General features: G+C 41.6%; 1 protein-coding gene across 2 annotated transcripts in view; it reads right to left on the minus strand.

The window, feature by feature from the left end:
- Positions 1 to 23,996, minus strand: part of Gria1 (glutamate ionotropic receptor AMPA type subunit 1) — a 301,486-nt gene that overhangs the window by 69,855 nt on the left and 207,635 nt on the right. For both annotated transcript variants that reach the window (XM_046446417.2, XM_058579911.1), the window contains exon 11: positions 20,099 to 20,469. In XM_046446417.2, the coding sequence (XP_046302373.1) occupies positions 20,099 to 20,469 (371 nt within the window). The remainder of the gene's footprint in view (positions 1 to 20,098; positions 20,470 to 23,996) is intronic.

Raw genomic sequence — 23,996 nt, forward strand, 5'->3', positions numbered from 1 at the left:
GGGAACTCTCAGTCTACCTTGGAAAAAGAGGAATTTTAGAATCACAGACACTATGCTGAGAATTAATAGCAATATGTGGAAAGAACATGGGAGTTCTGAGGCAGGAGCCACAGATTGTCTTAGCAGGTGTAGCTGAGGAAATCAGGAGAGAATCCTTCAGAAAGTGTTATTAAATCTGAATTGTGGAAATGAGTTTACTAGACTGAGAAGGGTGGGGGTATACTCTCCAGGCAAAGGAACAGAGGTAAAAATTCAAAGACAGCCCACAAGTTTGGAACAGAACAGAACACAGGAGAATATAGGAAAGAGTTGGAGATGGAGATGAAAATAGGGCTGGGGATAGAGATGAAGATGGAGGTGGAAATGATGGAGATGGAGACGGAGATGGTGCAGGAGAAGCAGATAAGTCTAGAAAAGTAGGGATCAGCTTTTAAAGGGTTTGAAGGTTACATTGATAGGTTTAGGCTTCATCTGCAGTGTTGGAAAAGAATTGGTAGAATCTGATCATCATGGTTAGAGGACTCGATTTGGAGTGTCAGAGCACACTTTAGGGAAAGACCCAAGAAGCAGGGAGAACTCTCATTTGAACCTTGTCTCTTGGCACACCTGACCTCACGACCCATAAAGCCCTATGGGCTGGTTACCCTGGAGTCTGAACCCTCAAATGACTCAAGCTAGATCTCAGTGCTCTCTTAGGGCTCAGCAGCTGCAGTGTGTGACCTGAAGGGAGAGAGTAGATTATGTCATTTAAATATGAGGGAAATTCACCCTCAGTTACTCCCTTCTTCTAACTGCTCAGAAGCCAGTCAGGGACTTCATGATTTCCTTTTTGGAATAATACAGCCATCTACTGCAGTGCCCACTACACCACTTACAAGGCTGTCTAATGCCAGCCACTACATTAAGCATCTCAAAAAAAAACTTTCAGTCCATCTTCTTCCTATTTGTGAATTTACTAACTTGTTTTTCATTTTCCACATAACATTCCATCCTTCACCTGGTTTTCCAAAACCCTTTATACTTTACACTATTTTCATATCTATTTTTACTTTTGTCATGATATCTTCTTCATTTCGTCAAACCATAAATATTGTTATTCCTATATTTGTGCACACGCTGCTAAACTTTTCTCATGTCTGCCTATATAACGTGTATTGATAAATACAAATCACAAGTACTATTTATTTAGACATTCATTCACTGACTCCTTCACTTAGTAGACATTCATTAGTGGTAGGGGGCTACTATTCTGTGGTAGGTGCTGCAATTATTGGAATGGGCAAGATACTGAGGTCTTCATTGAAATCAGAGTCAACCTTGAGTTTGTTAATCCAAGCAGCATTAACATCACCTGGGACTTTGTTAAAAATGCAAACACCTAAGCTCTACCCCGGGCCTACTGAATTAGAACCTGATCCCTAGGCAATTTATATGCATGATAAAATTTAAAAATAATAGTCCAAGGGACAAGCATTGAACAAGCAACTGTGATATGATGTAAAGATGTCTATGATGCTCTAAGAACGGGCCTAAGAAAGTTAGCACCATGTTGTTGAATGTTTAATTATGAATGAAATTAAGAAATAATTTTTGTGTGTGAGTTCATAGAGATTACATGCTATTCTCCTTGAGGATCTCTCATTTACCTAGGCTAGTCTTGAGTCCATGGTAAATGCCTAACACATTTTTTTTTCGTTAACACTCATGGATTGAATTGTTTCCAGACGCCCTTGAACAAATTTGAGGGTTTTAGAGGTTTCAGCAAATGATAGAATTGTTCGATTTTTGCTGGTGCCGTTTTGATTTATTGAGTGTGGCGGGGGTTTGTTCTGCTGCTACAGAAAGGGAACATTGTTTATCCTTTCAAAGCCACATCATTTCACCATGGTTGACATAAACAGGGGTAGAAAATTCACAAGATAAAATGGAACCAAATTTTGCACAGAATAGTTTTTGCACTGTGGTTCAAGGCTATAGATGAGTTTGCTTTTTCATGTGAATTATTTTTATTTTTATCATGTGCAGAGAGCTGGGTGATCCACGAGTCAGCCAATACCCCTTGATTAATGGCCCCAACACAGCCATTACTTAGTAATACCCTGAGGCTTTATTGGTAAAAAAAAAATGCACAACCTAAAAACAACCTCTCTATTTTTCATCTCTCTTATGATGTGTCCATGCAGCTCAGAGCTTTCCTCATGCATTAAGACTAAAGGTCAATAAAAGGAACCATGTTTTGAATGCATAATGAATTCCTTTTTGGTCCCTATTACCTTCTCTCTCATTTGAAATACAATTTTTTCTTTTAGGTTAATTTAAAGGAAAGAGAATTAGTCCTTCTCTGCCTTTTCTCTGGCAGTCTCTGGAGTTGTGCATTCTTCATGTTTAGATGCTAAAGGATACATTTTCTATCTACAAATATCCTGAGTTTTACCCATCAGTTCAAGATGTTTTGAAACATGTCCAGGAAAAAAAAAATCACTGACATAGAGTCTCAGTAATTGATTTGTTCTAGACCCTTGAGAAAAGTCACAATCATTGGTACTTCAACAGAATCACAGTATCTCACAATTAGAAAACACTGTAGACATTATTTCACATGGGTTTTTATGTGGAAAGAATCCCTTTATACTCCCTGTCCCTCTGTGAGAGTATCCAGCCTCTGCCTCAGTAGCAGTTATCAAGACTTATTAAAAAGCTACAGTAATTAAGATAGGGTAGTATAGGCACAGGATAGACAAGTATAGCAACAGAATAGCATCAAGAGTCCAAAAACAGATCTGCATATATTTGATAACTAATTTATGAGAAAGGAGTACACAAAGGCAGTGGGTGGGGGGGAAGGTGACCTTGAAGTAAATCATTCAAGGTCAATAGGATATCTACATGTAGAAAAAATAAATAAATCTTTACTCTGTCTCATTCATACCTACAGGATATATAAAAGAATATCTTCATGACTTTAAAGTAGGCAAAGACTTCTTATGCAAGACACACAGTACTAGCCATAATGGAAAACTTTGGCCAAACTGAACTACATTAAACTCTTTGTCATAAGACACTGTTATGATAATGGAAATGGAAACCACAGAATGGGAGGCGATACTGATGAACGAAACAATGGAAAAATTTCTAGTGTCAAGGATATATAAGAGAAAACAATAAGAGAAAAACAGATAACCTAATAGAAAAATGGACAAGAGACTTACAGTTACTTTATAAAAGACACTAGCAATCCAAGTGGCTAATTACCAGGGAAGTGCAGATTAAAATTACAATGTGATATTATAACATTACCTACTTGCTAAAGTGAAATATGGAGCAACTGGAACTTATATACAATGCTGATGAGTGCTCTGACATTGTACTGCCAATCATGAAAACAGTTTAATTGAAAATATATTAGGAAAATACACACAATTCCTAGTTAGATATCCAACAATAAAGAATGTGTGCTCACCAAAAGAATTTTGCAAGAGTCTTTATAGCATCCCTACTCATAATAGCCTCACACTGTAAATAGACCAAAGGTTCATCTTCAAAAATAGACTTAGGAATACAATTCAACCATGAGGATCAATGAACTATGACTAGGTAATTACATGAATAAATCTCATAATAAAATATTGTGAAAAAAAGAGGCATGAAACAATACATACTCTACCATTTCATTTAGAAGATCCAAAAACAGTAAAACTAATTTACAGGGCCAAAAATCAGGATAGTGGTTACTTTTGTCATGGGGAAAGTGTGAGGAAGAGGACAAGGGGAGGTGTCTGTGATCACAGTAGTATTTCATTTACTAATTTGAGTGATGATTACTCAGGTGTTTTCACTGAATGAAAATTAATTGAGATGTAAATTTATGACTTGGTCACTTATTAGTCCGTTATACCTCTATAAAATTTATAAAACTAAAATTATCTGGGCATGGTGACACATATCTGTAATCTCAGAAACTTGGGAGTCTGAAGCAGGAGGACAGCAAGTTCGAGACCAGCCTCAGCAACTTAATTAGCTCCTGTCTCAATAAATAAATAAATAAACAAACAAATAAATAAATAAATAAAAAGAACTGGAGATGTGGCTCATTGGTAAAGTTCCCCTGGGTTCATTCCCCAGTATCAATAAACAAAATAAAATAAATTATGTGTCAAAATAATATCTTACTAATATCTTCTTTAGCTCAGTTTGCTATCCCAAATTTAAGAGAGGAAAAATTCTGCCAAATAAAAGAGGTTGAAGTAAAAATCAAGCAACATAATAAACTATAAAAATGGTTTGGTAGAATGTACAATAGGAAAATACAGATTTTCTTGCTCCTCCTGGAGTTTTGATTTGTTTCAACATACATGGTGAAATGTGGGAGTCACTGGCTTTTTAGAGAAGGTGGATGGGTTTGCTTCTGATTTATTCATGTATACATCTCGTGTTTCTCCTGCCAGATGGAGAGATGAGGATTGACCTTCTTTATCAGTGTCCATCTCTCCCTTTAGGATCACCCGTCCACAGCACTTGGAGCCAGGATACACCTGAGGTTTGTAAATTTACTGTTCCTTGTTATGTCAATCTTAGCTCCTCAATGTCAAGGAAGCCAACAGCTGGCCTTCTTACTCCTGCATGCTCTTCATGGTGCTAAGTAGAGTATGGACTGCTACAAGGCTCAGTCAATACTTTCCCTTATAGAACATCAGATCATTCAGACTGTGAAATCTCAGGCCTGAGAAGCAAAATGAGTTCCCCGAGGTCATGCAGCTGCAGTTGTTCTCTGGCTGCTATCCTTGTCCAGCTAGGCTCCCTCCACAGCCTTGACCAGAGAGTACAAGCCAAGCCCCTTCCCTCTGGTCCTCTTGGCTCTACTTACCCTGAGAAGTAAAGAGCACTTCGGTTTTGCTAAGCTTTGATTGTTCTCTGCTAACTCCACTGAGCAAACAATATCACAAAATGGAGACCCTTGACTGTGGGAAGGGGGCTCAGTATATAAGGTCTCACAAAAGCAATGGCTATGACCTGGCTGGTGCAGTGTTCAGACTTGCCTCAGGGTTTTCTGAGGCCAAATGAGAATACATCAATCTTTTGTGATTCTCCTGTCCCTTTTCACTTGTCCCAAGGGATTACAATGACATTGAAAGCCCTATGCAACTTGAAAGGTGTTCAAATCTAAAGATTAGTCTTTTGAAAAGTTCTCATTGTTTGTTAAGGGTCACTTGAGTTATTTTCAACCAAAATGCTTTATCCACGTCTGGATTATAAAATGGTCAATGTTAACTTAACAGGCTATGGGAATGCTCTCAAATTTGATTTTCCAAAACATAAAATGAGGTGGTTATACAAGCAATTACATGACTTTTTTTTTTATTGTTGGTTGTTCAAAACATTACAAATTTCTTGATATATCATATTTCACACTTTGATTCAAGTGGGTTATGAACTCCCATTTTTACCCCAATTACATGACTTTTAAGACTCTATTTTAGCTGGGTACAGTGGTGTATACCTGTAATTTCAGCAACTGGAGAGGCTGAGGCAGGAAAATTGCAAGTTCCAGGCCAACCTCAGCAACTTAGAAAGACCCTGTCTCAAAATAAGAAATAAAAAAGGGCTGGAGGTATATCTCAGTGATAGAACATTGCTAGGTTCAATACCCCATACAAACAAAACAATAATTAAAAAAAACCTTATTAATACTCTATCTGTAGGTTCATAAGGAATATGATCTGATGATATATTAGCTAAACAAATATTTACAAACATCTTTTATGAACACAAAATAACAAATACCAACTGCACAAAATATGAATAAGCCTTAATTATAAATGTCATATGCATCTCTACTTGGAAAGAGAAAGAATACATGCCTTTTATGAGCACTTATTACATGGCAGAAACTTTGCTAAGTCTTTTAAATACCTTATCACATTGAGTCTTCACAATGATTCCAAATGGCCTTGTCATCATTTTAAAAAAAATTTTTTGGTTGTTGATGGTCCTTTATTTTATTTGCTTATTTATTTGTGGTGCTGGGAATCGAATGCAGTACCTCACGTGTACAAAGCAAGTGCTCTAACTGCTGAGCTACAACTCCAGCTCTTCATCATTTTTTTTCAAAATTTATTTTTCATTTGTAGTTGGACAGAATACCTTTATTTTATTTTTTTATTTTTATGTGGTGCTGAGGATCGAACCCAGGGCCTTGCATGCACTAGGCGAGCACTCTACCGCTGAGCCCAATCCCCAGACCCCTTATCATCATTTGTTATATAAGGTGTGAAAGATTGTATTTTTCAAAGATGGCCACAATAACCCTTCCATATATTCTCCTTACAATGTGCGGTTGACACCTGACTTCCTGAAAGGCAGAATTTATGTTCTTTCCCTTTTAATCTGATTGGGCTTGTGACTATGGCAGGAGCCACACTATTTTGAAGGAGATACAGCTTCCACCTGCTTCTCTTTGGGACACTGGTTCTTGGAGCAAGCATACACAGGAGTACGGAGAGGGCATGTGTAGGCATTCAGGCCAACAGCCTTGGCTGCCACACACTTAGTAGAGTGCCTTCAGATGATTCCATCCCCCAGCTGTCTGCTCACCCACCACCCTTTGTGTTTTCCAACAGAGGCCCCAGACATAAGCAGAGGAAGAGTTCCCACTGTGCCCCTTTCCTGCAGAGTTCATATTTAGACCCGGGTTTCATTCTGCCTCTTACACTAACTTGCTATGTGACCCTGGCAACTAACACAAATCTGAGACGCAAAGCTAGTTGCCAGGGTCACATAGCAAGTTAGTGTAAGAGGCAGAATGAAACCCGGGTCTAAGTCCAGACACCAGGCTCTCCACTCTGTTGAAAAAGCTCTGCATATTTACAATTCCTCAAAGCCAATAGCTGTCCTTATGGGATACACAGAAAACCATTATAATGTTGATGAACATTATCAGGTGCCTGGGAGAGTGGGAGGGAACTGGTGGACAGTGTAGTTTGGCAGGGAAGGGTCACTGCCTGGGAGATGAGTCATTCCAGAGAAGCAGCAAGGAACTTGGACTTAGTCCCTGTCCAGGAACCAAGCTGAGAAATAACCCTGGAATGAAATGAGCGATGCTGCCAATCAGGACGCTGCACCTGGCAGCCTTCCACCTCCTGGGAGCAGCCTCTGAACTTCCCTCTGGCCAGAGGTGGGCCAGGAGCCCAACCGGATAAGGAGATGCAGGTCAGTGAGTCTCTCAAAGCTTAAGTGATTGGTGAGAGGCCAGGGACAGTGGAAAATAAGTAAAGTGATTAACACAAAGGAAGGGAAAGAGAATTAGGAATTTTGAATCACTGGTCTAAGCTAAATACTTTGCAACACACTTCAGCATTTGCTTATATAGTAGTCTTATAAGAATCTTGTGATATTGGTATGAATCACCTCTTTTTAAAGTTGAGGAAACTGAGGCTCAGCATTTAAGCTACTGATTAAAGTTTTAATGGGAAGGTGGGGTAACCAGAGGATTGAACCCAGGGGAATTTAACCACCAAGCCACATCCCAGCCCTTTTTATTTTATTTTATTTTTTATCTTGAGACAGGGTCTTGCTGAGTTCCTTAGGGCCTCGTTACATTGCTGAGGTTGGCTTTGAACTTGTGATCCTCCTGTCTCAGTCTCTGGAGCTGCTGGGATTACAGGCAGGCGCTACTGGGCCCAGCCTGGCTCAAGTTTTAAAGCTTAGTAAACGTCGGAATTGGGATCCAAATCCAGGCAGGTCTGAATTAAGGAATGCATGTTCTCAAAACACAGTCATTGCCCCTTCTTTGCTTGCCCAACTACCCTGCCTCATCTGGAGTTCTTTCTATTAGTCTCATTTTATCCCTTGGGACAATCCCAAGTCTCTCCTTTGTATATAAGTCCAAATCAGTGGCCTTTCTGTCTACCTACTGACAATAAATCTTGCTTTTAGAAATTATCCAAATAACATTCTGCTTATTATCTACTTTTCCTTTTGCATATATTGGTTATTTCACTGCCTTGCAAACTCCGAGGTCTGAATTTGTGCTTCATGCTTCTTCAAATTTGCCATAATGCTTATCATTGTTCCTAAGGCAATTTCAAGATCTCAAGTGATGTTCAGTTAAGACATTGAATTCCCATGCTTCTCTATAGCAGTATCCACAACAGCCAAGATATAGAAACAACCTAGGTATGTGACTCACAATGAAATACTATTCAATCATTAACAAAAAATGAAATGCTATCCTTTGCACCAATATGGCTAGTAATGGAGATCATCATATTAAGTGAAATAATCCAGGCATAGAAAGACAAGTACGGTATGATCTTACTCATACATGAAATTTAAAAAAAGCTGACCTCATAGAGGTTGAGAATAGAATGGTGGTTTCCAGAGACTGGGGAGAGTAGAGGGTATGTTAGACAAGAGTAAGAAGTTCTGGTATGTTTTGCACAGTAGGGAGACTATAGCAAGCAATAATGTCCTATGGATTTCAAAAAGCTGGAATGATTTTGAACATTTTCTAATGACAAAGGTTTGAAGAAAGGGATTTGTTTAAACTGATTTAAACATTATATGATGTATACCATACATGTATGGAGACAGTACCTGATACCCCACGAATATGTATAATCTTAATGTTCTTTTGTATTCATTAAATCATAAATGTATTTAAATAAATAAATAACACACACAGACATTGGATTAATTCTCTCTTGTATTCCTGGGCATTCATATAGTAAGCACAAACAAAACAAAACACAACAAAGTCCCTCTCCGTTCTTTTTTCCCTACTCCTACAGTGAGACATGAAAAGAGAAGATGAATACCAGGTGGCTGTCCAGCCAGAAGCGATGGCATCTTCCTGCCTGACAGCCCCTTCCACCTGCTGCTCAGGAGATAAATAAACTGGCAGCAGTAGTGGCTGGTGGCTTCTCAACTACACGCCAGCATCCTCTGAATGTCAAAAATCAAAATGGAGCTGCTGAGGCTCCGTTCACAATGGACTAAGCCTTCGCACTATCAAAAGTGAGGCCCCATGGAGAGCTGGAAGCTACTTCCTGGAGCTCTTCCTGGTGGCAGTTGAAGACCTGGCTCAATATCGCTCATTGTGGACTCTGTAAGCTTCATTAGTGATACTCTAACCTTCTCAAAGCTGGTGATGGACTCCCAATGTTGTGGTATTGATTATGTCATTGCACTTGGTAAACTCTGCAACCAGCAAGTGCCTAGGAATGATGCTGATGGACAGGTTTCATGGTGAAATCTGTGTCTGCCTCAGTGCCTTTGCTTATGGTCATACCCCACTGGGGGTTTCCCTCCTGCTTCTCTCTGCTATCTGTTGTTGTCATTGTAAGAACATCTTGTGATCTATCAAGGCACTGTCCATGCTTCCCAAAAGTTCCTTTTCACCTCTGCCCACACTAATGTTCCCTTTCTCAGAAAAACTCTAGCACCAATGCAGAGAGCCACAGAGCTCAGCCCTGAGATTCTGTGTTCCAGAAAGGAGCAATGGAAAGAGCCTATTAAACTTAGGTCCAGCTGGACCACAACCCACTACCTTCTGGCACTGCAACCTGAAAGATCCTCACAAAGCAGCCCAGCCGTCCCAGTTCACCCACCTCCACAGCAGGGCCCTGCTCGGTGGGTGAACTGCCATTTCTGTGCCTGGATTTCTACTGATGGACACTGAGCTTTCTCGAGGTATGTAACACTACCATCTCTGTAGGAAAACTGCCTTGAGTCGACATCTTTTGTAACCCCATACTTTTGAGGCCATTTATGATATTTTTCCCCCTCGTTGTTTTCATCCTTCATTCATCTGTCAAGTACCACAACTAAAAACATCTCCTCTCCAGCTTTTGGCTGTGTCTATGGACCCCATCCTATGCCCACAGTCATCTCCCAGATAAAGCCAAGAGATTGGCCTCTCCAACGTAGCTTTATCTTTGCTTCTCCCTCTGTCTCCCTATCCCCTCTCCCCAGTGGCCACACTGCCCTCACTCTTGTTGGGGGTGGAACACACTCACCTTTCTCCCTCAGAAGACAGTGCAACTATAAAGAATAATAACAATATAATAATAATAATAATAATAATAATAATAATAATAGCAAAAGGCCCCCTTTTTAAAGAGAAGCAATCAGAGTTAGAGAACTCTGTAGAAGAAAAAATTTATTTTCCCATAAATTCTAACAATTCCCAGGATAGCCTAAGTTACTTTCAGATTTCTAGTCTGAGAAGACAGCAGTATATCCAGAATAAATCATAGGTGTTAGAATCAGACAGACACATGTTATCATCTCAGTTTTGCTGGGTGCACATGGGCAAGCAAATTAACCTCTCTGAGCCCCAGGCTTCTCATGTACACAATGATGCTGACATACCAGGCAGAAGTTGGCATGATGATGAGAAGTGACAAATTCTAGCACCAACTAGAGTTCCTGACGCACTCTAAGAACAATAAACAAAATAATTGACACTCTTTTCCCAGGAAAAGGAAGATTTGAACGTTCCTGAATAGTGGGACAACTAGCAACATTGTTTTCTGGTTCTTTTCAATGTCCTTCTCTACGATTCTCCTCTCTTCTCCAAATCTATTCAGAAACCAGGATTGAGTTGCCCTGTAGCATGTAGGTGGGTGGTAATGGCTAGAAATTAAATTCCCTTCATTGAATAGAAAATATGACCCAATCCTTGTAAGGATACTGTGAAAAGGCTTGTGTTCATTCCACCATACACTGTGAGTATTTAGAATGCACAGCGCCTCCTGCCAGGGTTTGAATGAATTGCGGGGAAGTGTGCCAATCTGCACCTCAATAAGGAGTAGGCTTGGGTAATTATCCTGCAGGGTTCAAGATTACAGGATGCCCTCAGTCAGGTGCAGATGACAAAGGTGACAGCAACAATATCAGCAGCTTTTGCGCGTGAGTCCTGTGCAAAGGAATACATTTCCATGCATTTGTCATTTAGTCCTGAAAATACTGGAATTGAGATAAGAATCAGTATTATCTCCATTTTCCAAAAGAGGATACTGAGGTCCAGAGAAGTTATTTTCTCCAGCTTACCAGCTAGCAAGGTAGAGTTAGGGTTCGATCCCCAGACGGCCCTATTCCAGAGTTCAAGTTTATGGCTGTTACTGTAAAGTGGAAATTCAGAGGGGTAATTAGGTTGGGTGGGGGCAAGGTGAGAGACAGCATTTGCAAAGAGGGAAGGAGTTGAGTGGGGAAGAGGTCACCTCGAGTCGAGGGGATAAGAGAATAACAGTAAAACAAAGCTGGGCAAATAAAGCACGACTTGGCTTGGCTAGAGCCATGGCTAAGCTGAGACTCAGTGGGAGACAAGTCTTAGATGGGGAGCTGGGGACATAGTAGAGACTATCTTGCTCCCATTTGGAAACGGGAAAACTGAGATCCAGGAGCAAGATGCTCACCCCATGGTGAGCAGGAGGCTGAGCTCGAGAATCTTTCTAACCTCCCCCAGCCCGTGTGACTGACAGCTGGTGCTGCATCTCCTCTTGGGTGGAACTCCACTCGGCTTCCAGCAGGTACTGTCCTCATCATGTTAAAGCCTTGTCTTCTCAAGCCACCAGCCGTACATAGCCACCTAGGATTGTAGCTTCTGTGTAGTGCCCTTGGCACTATTCATTTTCTGCAGGGTGCCTTGGGCTTAATTTTCCTATCATATCCCTTGAACACAGCTAAGATAAAAGTATATACAAATGATGCATCAAAAATGACTTGACAGCACAGTTGGATGGTGGTAGCTAAATATGCCAAACTGTCAGCCTCCCTGTAGGGGTCCGAGCATGCCTTCCCCATCCACTCAATTACTAACACTCTCATTTTTCCCTTCATAGAACTCACAATTTTTCCCAAACAACTGGGTCTCTTGATCTTAGATACTGTATTTCCAGTGAGGGTTTAAAAAGAAATAGGGGGTCCTCTTTGGGAAAATGTGGAACCCAGGCAGATGTAGCTAGCCATGGGTAGGCTCCAGACATAGAGATGTGGGGGTCCATGTTTCTCCGAGCACAGCCTCCATTCATGGTCTAGACTTTCCAAAGTGTGTGAAAGAAAAGAAAAGCATCAGATTTTATACAGGAAACCAAAAAAAAAAAAAAAATCACCTTTCTTCCTGGAGTCTCAGACTGGTGGTTGAGAAGCTGGATGTGGGCATGCTCTTGTTTGATCTGCACAGAGTTCCCACGGCAATGAAGGTCCACAAGTGACAGAAGCCACCTTCTTTAGCTGACACATGTGTGCTCAGTTCACCGTGGCCCCAGGCAAGCTCCAACCTGGTGTTATTGAACTTACACTAATCATCTGTGTGATTATGGCTGACTCCCTCCCCCACTTCCTGTAAACCAGAATCCCCCCAAACTGGGACGTGAGTGTTGGTTCCATTTTGGTTTTGCTTATTGCTTGTCCCACTGGATGAGCAGGAGGACAGGAATGTTTGCTTTGTTCAATGGTCCCCACAGCACTAGAAACCATGCTAAAGAAACATTTGATGAAGAAATATGTGCATAATTGATCCTAAACATCCCATTCGGCTCTGTGAAAAACTTTCTGAAAAAGCGCCTATTGTAATTTTGGAGGGGGAAAAATTCTCTTTTAATTAAACGGTTCAAGCGGTGGACTTCGGTGCTACCTAAAGAAAGAGCTACTGGGCTGGGGTTGCGGCTCAGCGGTAGAGTGCTAGCCTCGCACATGTGAGACCCTGGGTTCTATCCTCAGCACCACATAGAAATAAATAAGTGAAATAAAGGTATAAAAAAAAGAAAGAAAGAAAGAGCAACTGGACTCCCTCCTACCTGATGGCCAGAACTGCTGGCTGAAATAAAGAAAATGTCCACTTTCATTTGCATCCAGGAAGCTCTTGTTCTCCTGCTATTGAGCTCATTTCAATAACTCCAATGCCACTTTTGGAGCTTCCAAAATTTAGTGTTCTTCTTTCTCAAAAGGTCTGTGAAGCTGCTCAGTAGCAGAACCTGGCTCTGGGACTCACTATAAGGCAGCAGAGAATTAAAATTGAAAACATGGGTGGGAATAAGCTGAGTCCCCCCCACCAACCCTTGTCATGGGAATGACCCACGGATGGTCCACGTACACACCACACCTGCCAGGATTGCAAAGTCACCTCACCTGGGCTAATCCCTCTGCTTTGGGGTTACTTGTGAGGGAAAGGCATTGAAGGGGAATTTACTCTTGTGAATCCCCCTGTGACCCCCTTCTGATAGCCTGGGCTGCAGGAGAAAGGCAGGGTCACCAGCAAGTCCTCTGCCTTCAGTGGTCACAATTGACCACTCTGTTCCCAGGGCCTTGCTCATTAGCAGTTATCATAGGGCAGTGAGCAGGCAGGCCCTGGGATCAGTGCCGATGGCTGTTAATTGACACCCTTTCTTGCTGCCCCATTGACCTCGCTTTCTGTACTTTTTAAGTGATCTTACCTAGACAACATGCTGGCTCAGTGACTACCAAACTTTTACGCCCATCTGCTCTGGGTGGGGAGGTTCACGAAACATTCACAACCGTCTCACCAACCGCAGAGCTTCCTGTTCCGCAGGTCTGAGAACCAGCACTGGGACAGACACCCAAGTGATTCTGCTGTAGGGGATCCCAGCAGAAACCCCACACCTAGTCCCAAGACCCAGAGTGTTTATCATCCATCACACATTTCTTGCTCACTGTTGTCCACACCATCCTGTGACACTGTCCCTTACAGCCATGAACCTGTGGCCTAAACCAGACTTGTGTTTTCAAAATGAGAACAGTTCAAAGTGAGAAATATGATATATCAAGAACTATGTAATGTTTTGAACAGCCAACAATAAAAAATTAAAAATAAATAAATAAATAAATAAAAATTAAAAAAAAAAGAAAATAATCTGCACAATTTGCACTATAAAGCACTACAGAATGGTTTGATAGGAAAGTGTAAACACTAGTAAGGAAAGCACTAAACAAGGAGAGATTACTTTTAGATGGGTAAGGAATGAGACAATGCTTTTAAAAGGACATAGCATACAAGCAGAATGTTAAAAGATACAGAGGATTTATTTTTCCCTTTATTTTTCATTGATTTTATTGATCCTTTTTAGCTATGACAATAAAGTTTATTTAAAAAAAAAAACCAAATGAGAACAGTTTTTAGATTCAGGCTGCTTTCATCAACTCTTAGCTTTCTTCTCTCCCCCACAACACTCTGGTGACCTCAGGATGAGCAAGACACTCAAGATGAGCAAGAGAAACGGGTCTCCATGCCCCTCTCTGCGAGTGTAGGAGGGAGAGCAGGAGGGACAGGGGGAGGTTTTCGCATCATCTTTCAATGCTGGAGGCATATTGGTTGCCATGGAATTTATGTGCATACAAAGGTCAAGCTTTCCTTGGCTGTCTGCTTGGGTTTTCCTCCTTGCCTACCCTGTTCCCCTGGTGAGTCAGTCCCGACCAGTAAATTAGCTGAAGGGTGTGTGTGTGTGTGTGTGTGTGTGTGTGTGTACCCGTGTTACCTAGGGTTCTGGGAGAGCTCCAAAATGCCATCACTCCCCTGCCTGAGACTTCTTCTCACTGAGAGTAATTATCTTTACCAGGTAGAGATGATTATTATCTGTGCTGATGCAGAGTATGAACAGGATAAAAAGGGCGCTTTCTGAAACCTGAAATTTTAATTTCCCATTTTTCTCTCTTCCCCAAGCGCCCTCCTACCCCTCTTCTTCTAAACCTAAGAAAGTACCAACTCCATGGAGGTGGATGGGGAAATGACTGTTGCAGACAGTTGCTCTTAGTTCACTTGTAGGTAATGGTGCCTTGGGTTGAGACTTCGTGGTAGGGAAGGATTGGTCTGAGTATCCGTGAGCCATGGGTGATATTAGGGAAAAATACCTTCTTAGGTCTCAATTCCCTCATCTGTAATGAGATAGATAAACCAGAGCATCCTCAGATCCTACTCAGAGCTAAAAGTCTCTGCGTCCATGTTTTCCAAATGCTCCCTCCCTCTCAGATTCACCCTTGAGTCCTCCCTGTCTACATCCTCATAGACCCACTCCATCAGCAAGTCCTGTCAATTAAGGTTCCCAAGTAGACCATAAATCCATGTCCATGACCATCATCGTCATTTCCATCACTGTAATTTCTCCTGGATGGCTGTGAGAGCCTCTTGTTCAGCCCCTCTGTTTCTCCTCTGGACTCTTCTGTGCTTTAACTCATTTTCTTTATAGCTTCCCAGAGTGGTAGTTTAGCATGCAAATCAACCCTTCTCTTGTTTAAAACACCCCAATGGCTTTCCATTTCATTTAGAGTAAAACCTCACATTTATACCATGGCCCTGCATGATCTTGCCTTGGTCTACTTCTCCAATATGATCTCAAACCCCTGCTGTCTTCACTCACTACAAACCAGATACACAAGTTGGTCCTCCAGTCCTTGAGAGCACTAAACTCTGAAGGGTCGCTGCACGAGGCTATTTTGTCTCTCAGCTCTATATAAACTAGCTCCCTTTTACCCATCAGGGCCTCAGAGAAATCTTCCTGGAACACTCTAAGTAAGTCTCCTTTAATTACACTTCCTTTATCATCCAAGGCTGGTTCACTTTATTTGTAGCACATCACAATTCATATGTTCACAATTACTAGTTTAATGCCTTTTACCACTGTACCAGCAAAGGCAAAGGCAAAAACTCCTACCTTGCATCCAGCTCCATCATCAATTGAAGTTCATATTCTCAGCACCTAAAACCATGCTCTGCATGCCATAGGCCTTTATCAATATCTGCTGAATAAGGGAATGGTGTGGGCCCCAAATAGGGAGGAAAGGGACTTAAAGATTTGGGGGAGCCAAAGATAAATTTTGATTATGTTTATTTTCATTTCACCTTTAGTATAATCCTTTCTCAAAATCTCCCTGTGTGGAAAAAAGAATCCACAATATCTATTAAAAATAGGTCTTTGGGCACAGGAAGCAGGCCTTACAGAGTCCATTCACGGATGGCTTTCTAGTCTTGCCATCAACCTCATGACAAAACCATTGTATCTGTGATCACAGCTAAGTTGAACTTTTTTAAAAATATTTTCTTAGTTGTCAATTGACATTTAAAAAAAACTTATTTATATGCGGTGCTGAGAATCTAACCCAGTGCCTCACACATGCTAGGCAAGTCTCAACCACTGAGCCATAACCTCGACCCCGCTAAGTTGAATTTTAACTTGCAATGTTCAAATAAGTTAGAAAAAGACAATTTTTCTATCTAAACCTTTCAAGGGGAAGAGGGAGGTGTTTTAAAGCATTTCAGGAGCACTTGCTGGCTAGGGGTATAAGACAATTTTTTTTTTAATATTTATTTTTTGTTTTTAGTTTTCGGAGGACACAACACCTTTATTTGTATGTGGTACTGAGGATCGAACCCAAGACAAATTTTAAATACACAATTGTGGGTATATAACTGTATATGTACCAGTAATAAAGTGAACAATCATTATAGATTATTTTTATGTGTTTGTGGTGCTCATGCAGAAAACATTAAATTCAGGGATGTGACTAGGGCTGCTGGTTGATTCCAACCATCCATCACACCTCTTCCACTCCAGAGGCTGGAAAGCCTCAATCCCTGCCTTCCGGGTCTCCCTCCAAATAGTCTGCTGTTTGTGATGTTCTAGATAGCAGCAGACATCTACTAGTGGTGGGAAGTACTGTGCTAAGCTTTTGTTTTCCTGACGCAGAGAGACAGACATGGCTGGGAACACTTCTACCCCCTCTCACAGGAAACAATGTCTGGGAGCTTTCATTTTGTGATCAAGAAGAAAGACCAAGAAAATTACAGAATAGTCGACCTTGAACCATATCCCACTGCCTGATCCCATGTTTGTTTCATTCTTTCTTTTTTGATACCAGGGATTGAACATCCCCACCCTTTATTTATTTATTTATTTTTAAATTTGGAGACAGGGTCTCAATAAGTTGCTGAGGCTGGCCTCAACCTTTCGATCTTCCTACCTTAGCCTCCTGAATCCCTGGCTTTAAAGAAGTGCACCACTGTGCCTGGCCCATTTTTCTTATGATATGGAAAAGATAACTCCTAGTTTGTTTATACTACTGTGATCAGGTTTGTTACTTGTAGACAACTACATTCAGCCACTTTTTTTTTTTGTTACTAGACATTAATAATAACTTTAAAAAGAGTAGAAGGAGACAAAGGAATTTGTGTTGTAAGTGCAGATACATGAAATTCTGATAAAATTTGGTTTTACAAATCCTAAATTATTGAGGATTTGTGATACATTCTCTAAGTAAGCAGTGTGAGCAGTGAACTGAGGCTCATTTGGAGGAATGTTTGACATATGCAAGCACCTTACAAAATACCTTCTCCTATAGCAGCCAGAGGGTTTCACACAGTGTTGTGCATATTAGAACACTGAGAAATAGGTAGACAACAAAAGGATGTCTGCTGGTGTCGATGATTTTCTGCTTGGCCTCTGACCCTGATGACTGTCCTGCATCTTTGTCTTTTTGTCTGGCCCAAAGTAAGATGAAATAAGCCTTCTCTTTTTAATGAATATTTCCAGGAAACATTGTGACTCACAGTCTGACTCTTACAGGCTGTTAAGCTCTGGGATTGGCAAGGTGGGCTTAGTAGGGAAAAGTCTATCCGAAGTGGATAAAACTAATTACTGTGGTGCACACTGTCAGTCATATCTATCAGACCCTTTCATCCCAAATCCCAAATTCTTCCTCCAAGTTCCTTTGGGGAGGAGCTCCAAGAATCCAGATATTCTTGGTCCCTGGATGAACCATTGGCTATTTTTTCTTTGTCCCTGGCCTTCTTCAGAAGAGCACGGTAGGCTTTCCAATCAGTGGCACCCTTCCTTCTAGTGAAGTCGAGTCAAAGTACAATATACAAAATAAATTTTAAAAAATAGCATGCATTTTACAGGCTTCCTATGTGAAGGTGAGGCATCGGTACAGGTTCTATGTATGGCCATGTCTTTTAAACCTCACAGCAATACCCCAGGTAGAAACCATTCCTTGCATTTTACCAATGGGAAAGGAGAAGCATAGAGTGGGGTTGTTTTGGTAGAGCTGGGGAGGAGGGCGGCTGGATATTTGGCTGGTCAATCTTGTCTCCACCCCAGTGTGGCTTCCTGAGATACCCCAGCAGAACCCTCAAAAGTCCAGGGAGCACAATTTGAAAATTCTCTTGCAATCAGGGGTCATGAAGTCAAATACTCTGTGGGGCCAGCTGAGCAACACGAGAAGGAAGAGAGGCTGGGGGGAGTTTGAAAACCCAGCGTAAGATAGAACCTCAAGGATGCTGCTAAGAGGTAGATGCCCACTGAGAAAGAATTGACAGAGAAGGACAAGCTCTGGACACAGATGTGTTTTGGTGGGCTGACATTACACTGAGTAGATGATAGGAATAATTTCTTCCCACTGTTTATCCACTGGCCCAATTTATTTTTAAGTGAGCCCTTCCCCTGCTTGGTTCTTGCTACTCTTTGCCATGTGTTTTCCAGTATTGGCCACGCATCCAGTCTCACACCTCCTCCCCCACGTCCCCTACCCCCCAACTGTCTTCTTATTTAAAGAAAAACAAGATTATAATGGTGAACGATGAGACTTTCCAAATTATGAAGCAGGAAGAATAAGTTCTGGGAAAAGCTTCTCAGGAAGATTTTACTCCATTGCCACTTGGAAACGTCAGTCTTCATTGACACTCAAAATGCAAGATGGCAATGTGGGTAGAGATGCCTCCATGAAGCCTGGTATTAATGCACTTGTAACCTGGATTTATCTCTGGAGGCCAAATCCTAAGCCATGTCTCCGCACCTGCTTTTGAAATTTGGTGTTCTACAAGGGAATGTCTACTGGAGAAAGATCACAGACACTAAGCAACTGGAAAAGCAAATCTAGTCAGTACTATTTATCAGTAAATTAGAGGGGATATATGGCTTGAACATTTCAAAATGTAAAGAAAGTACATCATGCATAGATAGGAAGCCAGTAAAAGTGGAAATTGGTCTAGATTGGTAGTTTTCAAATGCTTCCCCCCTTTTTTTCCTGCAAAATAAATCATATCTACAAATGCAATGTATACAGCAGACAAAAATGGAGCCACTCTGGTTCCACATAAAGGGTTCAAATCCTACTGACTTGATGACCCTGGTACTTTCAGTGTGGTATTTGAGGCATCTCTGAGAAAGCCCATGTTTGAACCACTAGGAACAAATAAATATCATCCCTGGAATTGGAGTTTTTCTGAAGTCTTTCTCAGAACCAAGAAGAAGAAAACCATTTTAAGATACAGGTACACCAGGGTAAGGTGACTTGCCCAGGGCCACACAGAAAGTCTGTGGACTATAGCCAGTGCTACGACCTACTCATAACCCATGACCCTGCCCCCATGCAGGAGTAAGGACAGTGGTGTGAGTCTCCACTCACCCTTCCCCTGGCTGTGTAACCTTGGGAAAGAGATTCAACATGAGGGTAGGTATACTGTGAACCCCATTTCTGCCTGAGTGAGGTTCCATTGAGATGATGCATGTACAAGACTCAAACCTTGCTTGTTGTATAGTAAGTATTCAATAAATGTTAGTTATATAGCACTGTTTCCTCCCCCCACCAACTCCATTCTTTCTATGTGCCTTTCAGAGAAACATCAGTCATAATTATGCCATCAATCTTTTTTTTTTTTTTTAGTACTGGGGATTGGGATTCAGGGGTGCTTGCCCCCTGAGCCACATCCCCAGCCCTATTTTGTATTTTATTTAGAGACAGCATCTCACTGAACTGCTTAGTACCTCACTTTTGCTGAGGCTGATTTTGAACTCGCGATTCTCCGGTCTCAGTCTCCTGAGCTGCTGGGATTACAGACGGGTGCCACCTCCCCACCCCATGCCTATCAATCTTGACACAGAGCACATTAACCAGACAGTACAAAATGCTGGCCCAACCATAGATGCATTCAGATAATCCACAGCATGCAAAGGACAATGGACCATAAGGAGGAGTAGAAAAACTGAAAACAATGAAATCTGGAAATAATTCCCATCTCTTAAGTTTCCAGTAATTTTTTTTCCAAGAAAAACATAGCATTGTGTAGCACGAAGGAGAAAAGGGAACTGACCTGGGAGAAATGTCACATCCTTGCTGCATGAAAGCTCCCAGCGAGAACCACAAGCTATTGAATATCCCAAACTCATTCGCCTGGTCGCTGGTCGTCTGGTCTCGTCCCTCCTCAAACTCTTCACTGTGCCATTCATAGGGGCTGAAGCGACTGACCAGGAAGAGGACCACGCTCACTCCGATGTAGGCAAAGACGATGCACATCCAAATCTCGTACGCCAAGGGGTCGAGGAAGGAGAAGACTCCTGGCTTGGACTTCTGTGGCTTTTTAATCATGATGGAGATGCCCAGACTCATAAATGGCTTGGAGAAGTCTATAACCTCTTCCCGAACCAAGGTGATCGTTAAGGGGGCCACAGCCACATCAGCTCTCTGCAAAAATAAATAAATAAAATTCAGTTGAGCTCAGCAGCTTTCTTTGTTCTCATTTCTCTCTTCACTGTGAATATTCTTTTGTCTCTGAAAAGATGTGAAAATGGGAAAGAATTTAGAAGTCAACCACTCTGGCTCTATTCCTGACAAATGGATGATTAGCTCAATATTTTACTGGAGGGATTATCCTAGGATTTGACAGCTCCACTTACCAGAGACAGCTTCTTCATCCTGCAAGAAGGAGGCTGTGGTTCTGTCTGTTGATTTTGCCTGTCCAGCAGCCATGTCTCCTTCCTGTGGCTGGAAAACCACCCTTGCCCTCCCTCCTCTCAGCTGCCCAGGTTGGAGTGGGGCTGGCTACGCTTGTTACATGGGGAAGCACATAACCCAGGTCTGGCCAATCAGCATACTCTACCCCCGACCTGGGAAGTCTCACTGAAGGATGGCATTAGAGCCAAGGGAGTCTACTGAGCATTACCCCTAACAGCCAGAACTGAGAGATGCTGAGGATAATCGCTGGTGCTGTAACTTGGGCCACTCTAAATTCAGGCCTTACCTTGGCCTCCTTAGGAACATGTGTCAATACATTCAGAGATCTGTCGCCAAGAAAATGAACCAGACTTTCTGTTTGCCTAAGCCACTTTGAATTGAATTTCTTTTACCTGCATCCAAGATCATCCTGGCTAATGAGGTGGTAAAGGCAAATTTAACTCAATAAACATTTATTGAGCACTTATGTATAAGCTCTAGGCTGAAAGCTGAAGGTAAGCAATGGTCTCCACACCCAATTGCAATTACAAATTGGCAGGGAAAACGCATGAATATGTGGGCGCGAGCACACACACACACACACATACACACAAATATACAGATACATAACCTTTCCAGTCTGTAAGGTTAATGGGATGCATGTTGTCTAACAGATATAAAATGCTACAGGAGACCTGGAAGGGATTCATTCTGGCTGGAGAGATCAGAAACTGAATCATGGAACAGGTGACATGTACATTGGGCATTAAAGGAGGGTAGAGTTATGACAGGTTGCTCTGGTACAGAACAGCATGCCAGGAATCAGGGACCATGAGAGTAGGAGTCTGGCGGTGAGAAAGTGCAGTACATTTTCAACTTTTTTTTCCCCCCAGAAAAACTGCTAAGAAATATGCAATTAATTTAATTTTTAATTTTCAAATCCAGCATGTGGATGAACATGAAAAGATTGCAATGAATGTTCCTTGGGTATCCAGCATGTGGAATCTCCAGGCCTTTGCTCTTCCTTCATTCTTACCTCTGATCACAGACACACTGGCATCTACTCAATAAAAATCCAGCGCTCTGTTGGCCCGAGATCAAGAGATCCTGGAAACTCAAAAGGGCTTCTATGGACAGTTGCCACAACATTCATTTCTGAAATGAGAGACGTGCTTAGACAAGTCTGTTGGGGAGAATGGCTTTGTCTTACGCTGCTGTATAGCAGCCCAGATGTGAAGCTTGGAACAGACACTGTGCAGATGAGGGTCCTGCCAAACCACCAGTCGGCTGCTACTTAGAGATTCCTTCTAGTAACTCTCATTTGCTGGGACTACTGAGAAGGTGCTTTAAGTGGAATAAAAAGCCTGGCTTCAGAATGACTTAAGTTCTCACTTATAGAAAAACTCCATAAAATGCTGCAGGAGTCAGGTGTGAGTTTCATAGTAATGCTGTTCTCCCCTCACCCCACCAACACCTGCTGCATAAATCTTGATTTTTTTTTTAACAAATACTTACAAATCAGTATAAGGAAAAAGATATCTACTCTTTTATCTGCAACTTAGCATAGAAAAGGAATGAGAGAGAAATGTAATGTAAATGACTTGGAGGAATTGACTGGAAATAACCCACAGGGTGAATGCAGACCAGCTCAGAACATGGTACAGGGTATTAAACGGATTTGTCTGATGCTCCCTGACATGAGTGAACAGAAAGGATCATAGGCTGGAAAATTAAAGAATCACATTATCTTAATGCTTCATTCATTTAGTGGTTCAAAAATGCATTCCATGAAATATTTCTGGAAAGATGTTAATAAGTATACATGAAAATTAGCATGCTTGGAAAATATAGATTTAAACAGGTTATTTTAGGGCAGATTCCTTCAACCCTTTAAAAGACCACTACGCACTGACAATTTCCAAGAAGAGTATGTTGGAAGCAATATTTCTAAAATTGTTTGTCCTTGGATCATTCATTTCTCTAAGCATTTATAAAAAGGCACCATAAGTCTTGTTTTAAATATTTACTTCACATTTTTTGGGGGGGTGAAGGTCAAGTTAATTCAACCACTTGAGAGTGCCATGAAGTGTGACCATTTTAATTTCTAGCACCTGCTAGAAATTATTTTTGTAAACTGACATCTGGGGACAATGGCTCTTAAATTTGAGGATGCATCAGAATCACATGGAGGGCTTTCAAAATCATATATGGCAGGGTTTCGAGATTCAATGAATCTGGACAGAGATGTGAGAATTTGCAATTTCAACAAGTTCCCAGCAATGTTGAAGCAGTGTCTACACTTTGAGAACCCACCGAACTAGGAGATCCCAAAATGATGTATGCCATGCTTGGTTCAAAGCAATTTTGGGAATGTGGTATATATCTTTGATATGGGAAAAAAAAAAAAAAAACAGGGCAAGTGGAGCATGCCTGTAATCCCTGCAGCTCGGGAGGCTGAGGCAGGAGGATCGCAATTTCAAAGCCAGGCTCAGCGACAGTGAGGGGCTAAGCAACTCAGTGAGACCTTGTCTCTAAATAAAATACAAAACAGGGCTGGGGATGTGGCTCAGTGGTTGAATGCCCCTGAGTTCAATACCCCCCCCCCGAAAAAAATTTCCCAAAATATACATAAAACTATTGGGGGTGTAGATCTGCTCTGAGCCAGGCATGGTGCAGGTGAATATCCCCAGAATGGCTCTGTGATAAAGAATTCACTATCTGTGTTTCAGGAAGGTGACCTTGGAGGAGTTCCCTATCTTGCAGACCTCATGCAGCTGGTAAGTTGGCGGAGTTGAAACTCAAGTCCAGGTGTCTGCCTGCAAAGCTCACTCTCCTTCTGCTTCACCAAGACAAAGGATGGACAGGCATGCATCTGGAAATAAGGCACAGCAATAGTCCCCAACAAGAAGCAGAAACCAGCTACAAGTGGCATCATTTCCTCATTGAGAACACCACTGGCTTGGATAATACTGGCTTTATGGTCCAGTGTTTGGATGTTATGATTTCTATAGAGTCTGTCTTAATGTGTAGTACAAACAGCAGAATTGTATGTCCCAACTCTGCTGTTATTGGCTGTGTGTCCTTTGCCAAATCATCTAACTTCTCTGGGCCTCAGATTCCTCATCTACAAAATAGAAAAATAACCTTACCTATTTCACAGGGTTGATAGGAGGATAGCCTAGCATGGGGCACATGAGCAGTGTGATTTGATGAAATATTACTGCTACGATTATAGCTAAAAACAAGAGAGGGCAGCTATACCCAAGGCAAAGAAAGAA

The sequence above is a fragment of the Marmota monax genome, unplaced genomic scaffold (assembly GCF_021218885.2).
Source record: "Marmota monax isolate L192 unplaced genomic scaffold, Marmota_monax_Labrador192_F-V1.1 WCK01_AAM20220418_F8-fsc00188, whole genome shotgun sequence".
Classification (NCBI taxonomy): Eukaryota; Metazoa; Chordata; class Mammalia; order Rodentia; family Sciuridae; genus Marmota; species Marmota monax.